The 6,829-nt window shown below is 39.7% G+C and overlaps 1 protein-coding gene across 1 annotated transcript; it reads right to left on the bottom strand.

Annotated features, from left to right (window-relative positions):
* Positions 1–3,605: 3,605 nt before the first annotated feature.
* On the bottom strand, positions 3,606–5,852 carry foxl3 (forkhead box L3). The gene is made up of 3 exons (XM_005721712.1): positions 5,569–5,852; positions 4,630–4,798; positions 3,606–4,350 (listed from the first exon to the last, which is right to left on the bottom strand). The coding sequence occupies exons 1-3, from the start codon at positions 5,673–5,675 to the stop codon at positions 3,877–3,879; spliced, it is 750 nt and encodes a 249-aa protein (XP_005721769.1). The 5' UTR covers positions 5,676–5,852; the 3' UTR covers positions 3,606–3,876.
* Positions 5,853–6,829: the final 977 nt, after the last annotated feature.

The raw sequence follows: 6,829 nt of genomic DNA, 5'->3' as shown, positions 1-6,829 counted from the left end.
TGTTTAAATGTAAAACCTCATAAGAACCAGATGAAGTTTTTTGTTATGTCCTCATACATAAAACCTACCTAGCATACTTGAGTGCAATGCAATGCACCCACTTATTAGTGCTACAAACCAAGCGTATAAATCGGAAGAATTTAACTCATCAAAAAGCTTCCAAAGGGTCCAGCAGCACTGTGGCTCAGCAACTGGAATGAGCAGAGGTGAGGCCTTGCAGACAGCAATCGGCAAAGAGCTCCCCGTGTACTTGCACACTTACAGCAGACACACCCCTAACTTGAAACCCTGACAAAAATCTGAGAAAGCGATTAAAGACACCCAGTGGTTATTTAACGGGGGCGGGGTGGATTAGGTATAGAAACCAAAGATATTTTTATGCAGCCTGAAGTTAGACGTTTAAGCCTGTGGGGATTGACTTACTTTTGGAGCCAGCCACAAGTGACACTTAAAGTAACTGCAGCTTTGGCCACTTTATCATTGCTTCTCTTTTTTTTTTTTTAATTTTAGCACAGGAGGTAGGTGTTTGGAGTGCTAAAAATAACAGCTTTAAATAGTACCTTAGTTAGGTTTAAAGTGTTGCTAAACCGCTGTATCTGAACACATTGTTCTCGGCTATGTCAAAATGTGCCCTGTTCTTTTTTATTTGTGCAATTTGTGCATATTCGTGCCTCCAACCAAACCTTTAACCCCCGCTGTCCCCAAAACTTCACTTAACTTGGCATGCATGCCACATGAGAACTGACATATTTAAACAGATATCTGGAAGATTCATGGCTTGCATTTTCATTAAAATGTCAAGCCCTTTACTACATTAAATTGCCTATTTTCCATTTTCTTTCCAAAAACCCTCCCGGTCACTTCCAGTCCTCCCACTTCTGCTGTATTCCTAGAAGGGGCATGCAGCCGAAATATAAACACGTCTCCCAACTGCAGCTGATTGACAGGATATGTTGATTTTCTCATTGCTGACACTCACTTGAAGACATTTGAAAATAATAGCATATTCCAGTCTTAAAGCAGCTCTGCACGCGTCACGAAACGACAAAAGGCAGAGGTGTGTGTATGTGCAGGTCCTCGGGCTATTTCACCGCTTTTCATTAGTTAGTATACCCTAATATGTCTTGGAAGTGTTTGCCCCACAATTCATTTGCACTTCTGCAACCATAGCTCAAGGAGAGTTTAGACAGTATGGTGCAAAATGCATTTAGATCAAAACACCTAAATTCATCCCCAATCCCATAATTCCCACCACAGCCTCAGTGAAATCCAGTCGCTGCGAACACTCAAGATTAAATGACCTATTTGTGTTTATAATTCACTTGTTACTGATGTTGCAGACCAGTGGTTTCCCAATTTCCTCTACCTGCAGTTCCACTGTTTCTCGCCCTCAGCTGCTCATTTCACCTGGCAGTACGGGCATAATGAAGTTTCAAACAAAATCTTACTTTGTAAATGGAAAATATTGTGGAATTAATTATAAATGACTGGTGCAAAATATTAAAAGGACTGAATGAGGCAAAGAGACGGATTCAGATATTATTATTTAATAGAGGCCATTCATTGGGACACCGCGCCAGTAGCTACACTTTCATATATTCACTGACAACATAATATGTGCATTGACTTTTCGGGCCTCACTGGTGCCTTTCTCTTTCCTCAGACTCCTTAGCCTTGAAGCACTTTATGCTAAGTTAATTTACCCAAATATATCCGCGGCATCACGGCAGCCGCCTCAACATCAACAACTTTGTTAATGGAAACTTGCTGATCCATAAACGTTTGTGCCGCCACAGACTTTTTGCTGGGGGGCAGCTCACGTATGAATGTTAAAAACCATACAGATCGATGAGGGGCATTTGCAAAAGAGGCATAAGGTGTGTTTAATTATAACTGCGTCAGGGGTTTGTGGGTGTGCGCACGCTGCTGGGGGTGGTGTTGCCGTTTAAGCTTCAGAAGCAAGGGGGGTCTGGTATTTAAATAGGGTCACTCCTGGGCCTCACCTTGCAAGTGTTATGCTATATTAAATGCCACTCATGTTAAGTGTGTTGAAACCCTCCTTTGATGTAGTCAAGACGTAATATAAAGGTTAAATTGAAAAATGTCCCCTTCCACAGCGCAGGAACATGCCATGATTGATCTCTCTTGTATAGGAAAGAAATGTTAGGCAGACCTGTTTAGTTAGGCCTCCTTTAAGTGTATGAATACAATATGCTGTAATAAGTGAGCGGATTAGAATTTAAGTGTCAGTCAATCAGGATTTCAAAAGGTCAGTGAAAACAGAATTTGCAAAATGCAGGCTGAAATTAGGTTTAAAATAACTGAATTCCAGCAGAACAGGCTTACTTGACAGCAGACACTTATCATAGTTGGGAAACCTTAGCTATTACTAATTACATTAGCAATGGTGCTAATCTAGTGTTTGTTTTTAACAAACACTAGATTGTTGTTTTTAACCCTTAAAAAAACATTTAAAAAATGCATATTTATTGTAAGCAGGTTTTGAGTGTACATACAGATAAGCTGACCAATTAAAATGGACAGAAATCGGTGCCACGGATGCCAACAATCTACACAATGACTATCCAATGACCATCCTGTCTCCTGATAGGGTGTAGCATGTTAGCACGCTAAAATTTAGCATACTTAGCAACATAAAACTACGGAATACAATTATTATTTAGTGGGTATCAAAGCAATAAATGGAATATAAAATCAAGTTAAGTTTTTTTAAATAGTATATGAATCAAATTTAAGTGTATGAAATTGGGTATTTGTAATCTGGATTTGTTTAGAACACAAAGGATCCTGAAGCTAAAGCTAATTTGAGCCTAGCACTTACTTATTTACACCTATATGACTTTCCGTGGTTATACTAAGGCCTGTTTGTAACTAAAAGAAAGACATTTTTTAGAGAGTTCACACGAGATTTTTTGAAAAAAAAAGAAAAAAAAGAAAAGAAAAGATGCTCAAAAATAAATGTTTTTTTAATCAATATAAAATTAATTTGAAAAATGTTAACATTTCAACCAGAAATGTAATATACTTATTATTATGTTTTTACATGGATGTTAGAGCTTCTCTGATCAGATCAGTTTTTATGTAGTAAATAATAAGATAATTCATTAATTGAAGGTATTAAAAAATACCTATATTAATAAACATTTTTATTATTATTACTGATTTCAAAATATTTTGGGGATTAGTATTATTATCATTATTGTTATTTTCTTTTTGGGTAGGGATTTCAGATTGAGCTGGGGTGTAAATAGAGAAAAACAAATTGTGTAAGCCACATTAAAGGGTGTAAAAAAAGGGAAACGCTTCAAAGAACAAACCATACAATTTTGGGTTTTTTTCCCCCTTTATATCAACTTTTGATCTGAACATAATCCAATAATTTCCTTTGTCTGATCCATTTTAAAGCAGTTTTACACACATCATAATTGTGCTCACAATTTCTGTGTATGTACAGACAGACAAAAATCTATAAATGGTAAATGGCCTGTATTTATATAGCGCTTTACTAGTCCCTAAGGACCCCAAAGTGCTTTACACATCCAGTCATCCACCCATTCACACACACATTCACACACTATAAACCTAGTCTATGTCAGCACTAGACACCACAGACAGTATAATGATAATATCCTTTGCTGAAAGTTCAAAGTTAATCTCTTGGATGAATTCCCACATGTATTCTTAGACTTTTCGTTTAGATTCCACCACACAATACTGTACCTCCTTATTTTGTTTCTGCATTTACATTTTCAAGTAAAATTCCTCTTGGAATTCCTGTCCTCAGATGTCCTTGTACTTCCCAGTTTTAGACACAGACCGTGATGAAATAAGTTTAATGTCTGCTTCCCTCTCCTCTTACAGAGTCCAGAAGTGCAGGTTCAGGTGCTGTGGCTCCAGAACGTGTATCGGCGGCCCTGGGGGCCCTATATGCATGGGGCCATGGGAGGATCTATGCCCAGACAGGGGCGGATCTGGAGTGGATAGGATGTAGTCAATGCTGAACTTGATCTCTGACTCTGGTTTCCCTTGCTGGGTGGGGTTAGGGATAAGGTGGTTATGTTGGGGACCGGGTCTTGGTCTCTCGGGGTTTAATGGGCAGAGGGTGGATTCGGGCTCAGGACGTCGAGCTGAGGGCGTGTGCTGGTTGCTGTGGCTCTCCAAAGAGTGGAAAGGGCTTTCTCTGGAATCACGGAGGCCAATTTTCATGTTTCTCCGGCGTCTGCGACGGCGAAAGTTGCCGTTTTCAAACAAATCGAGCATGGATTCACAGCCAGTGGCAAAAGTCCAGAAGTTTCCCTTTCCCTTCTCATTGCCCTCAGTCCGAGGAACCTGCGGAAAATAAGACAAAATATGTCCTTATTTACTATAATAATAATAATTATTATAATGATAATTGCAAAAGTAATTCTGCTGCTGTCCTTTATCAGGAAAGTAAAAAATATGTATACGGAAGCTTCTTAATCATGACAACAGAATTGAATACAACTAAAACCAATGATACAAATAACTGATGATTTCTTTCTTGAAAAAGCCTGATGGAAACTAAAAATCTGTGTGTGAGATGCACCATTTTTAGTTCTCCCTGCACGCTGTGCTGTGGGTCCTTACCTTGATGAAACAGCTGTTGAGAGACAGGTTGTGTCTGATGGAGTTCTGCCAGGCTCTCTGGTTGGATCGGTAGTAGGGGAATCTCCTCATGATGAACTCATAGATGCCGGACAGAGTGACCCGTTGGTCGGGGCTCTGCTGGATAGCCATGGCTATCAGAGCGATGTAGCTGACACACAAACACACACGCAAACTTTCATTAGGTGAAACGTAGTAAGACGAAAAGAGGCAATCAAATGGGGAGAAGAAAAAATATTGACAATATTTTGTCAATATGTAAAAAAAAAAGAAAAATTTCAATATATTCAATATTTTATCTTTGATATTTTATCTTTGATATTTTATCTTTGATATTTTATCTTTGATTTTGATTTCATTTATTTTACAAAGATCAGAAAGTACATAGATCCTCCAAGTGACCCTTTTAGCAATGATTCTGTTAAAACAACAGTAATTTATATTGGAGAATAATAGTACTGTAAGCACCAATCATAGATGGCTGTGAGCTCAACAAGACAAAATATAGTTTGTTTTTTCAGCGGTGCTGAAAAATTAATTTTAAAAATCCCCAAAAAAGAAGTCTGGTTTATTTTTCTGAGAAACATTTTGAGTATTATAATGAATTTCACTTTAAAGTTGCAGTCCTAGTTAAATTAAACCAGGTTATCATCAGTTTTGTGTCAGATTCGTAGCACTGGGGAAATAAAAACAACAACAAAAAAACCCAAGGCATTTTTCTAAGTAGCATTTTGTCTAACGAGCTATTATTAAACTGCTTTTCTATGACTTTACATTGTAAAGAGAGACAAAAAGTCCCACTGGAAAACTGAACTGGACCTAAATGTAAAATATGTCTTTTTGTGTGTATGATTGTGTGTATAATGACTAATACACAAAAAATGGGGGAAAAGAAAAAGATTTATTAATAACCCTCCATACCTGTACGCCGGTCTGCACATTTTCTTCTCTTCGTCCGTGCTGGAAGAAGGGTATCCGTCACCATCGTAGTTGAAACAGTTGAAGGGGTAGTGAGAGTTGTCAAACATATCTACACTTTGACAAGTTTGACGTGTAATCCGAGGTGTTTGGCTCCTCTGAGTGTCCTGGCCAAGGCCCAGCAGCAACACCCTGTCCTGCTGCTCTGCTCTGCCACCATGCTCTGCTCAGCCGGCTGACACTCACTCCGAGCCCTGCTGATGACGGCTGCCTCCAGCCCCCCCTCCCTCTTTCCCTCCCCTCCTGGTCCCAGCTGCTCTCCAGGAACTGCTGCTGATCTCGAAACTCGCAGCCTCCTCTTTCGAGGTCTTTGAACCCTTGCGATCCTCCAGTATCCACCAGTATTTTCGGCAACCTCTTGAAAAGAACGCTTTTCCCCGCCTTTCTTGTTTTTATTTTTGGGTCAGGGCCTGTTTCTAAGCCAGTCCCCTACCTCTGATCGCCGTTTGTTTACACACTCTGCTTTAAGTGGTGGGTGTAGCACTCAAAATCTATGCAAACTCAGATGTAAATCATGCACCTGACTACACTGCAACAGTGTTGCTACAACACAGAGTAGTAGTTGACTTTTCACAATAATGACTGGAGACTTGAAAGCACATGAAAGACAATTATAGCTAAGGAGTTATAATATATACTATCTAAACTATATATTATACAGCAGAATGTTTCTCTGTATCAAAACTTGCACTCTACCTTTACCCCTAACCTCCACTCAGTTGTCCTGCATCTGGACACAGCCAGAGATGATGGATGCCCTGCAGGGTATTAAAATCTTTCAAATTTACACTCCCAGATTTTTCCTTGTAATCTCCAGCCTCATCTGACACAGACAAGCGGCTCATTTTGGAGCAATGATACATATTCTCCATCACTTATTAGCAGACCAGTGTGTAAAATAAAGTTGAAATGTAACTCACTTCCAATCATGTAGGACAAATCGACAGCTCCTGGTTGGGGAACTAGTAAAGTGCAACTTTAGGTTTTCAGGTGAGCTTGGCTGTGTTTACTCACTCCTGCGCGCTCACGCAGAGCCGCCACGTTACAGTGAGAATAACGTTGCTGTGAGCGAGACTCAGAAGAGACCGTCAGCTGTCACTGCAGCTTGACAAGTCTTGCGACTCGTACACAATCATATAAAATCAGTGCAACCTTCTGCTAAGCTCTTGCTGTGCTGATGCAGTCCACCCAGCCTCTCGCTGTA

Source organism: Pundamilia nyererei, unplaced genomic scaffold (assembly GCF_000239375.1).
Source record: "Pundamilia nyererei isolate P.nyererei 1_Seehausen unplaced genomic scaffold, PunNye1.0 scaffold00005, whole genome shotgun sequence".
NCBI lineage: Eukaryota > Metazoa > Chordata > Actinopteri > Cichliformes > Cichlidae > Pundamilia > Pundamilia nyererei.
Note: the sequence above shows the minus strand (reverse complement) of the source record. Positions and strands in the feature narration are given on the sequence as shown.

Bases quoted from the DNA above. Each gene is read 5' to 3' on its own strand.
- foxl3 (XM_005721712.1), bottom strand. From the start codon at position 5,675: ATGTTTGACAACTCTCACTACCCCTTCAACTGTTTCAACTACGATGGT. The intron at 4,799-5,568 runs GTATGGAGGGTT...TTTGTGTGTCAG, and splicing joins ATGTGCAGACCGGCGTACAG to CTACATCGCTCTGATAGCCA. The intron at 4,351-4,629 runs GTAAGGACCCAC...TATTTTCCGCAG, and splicing joins TCAACAGCTGTTTCATCAAG to GTTCCTCGGACTGAGGGCAA.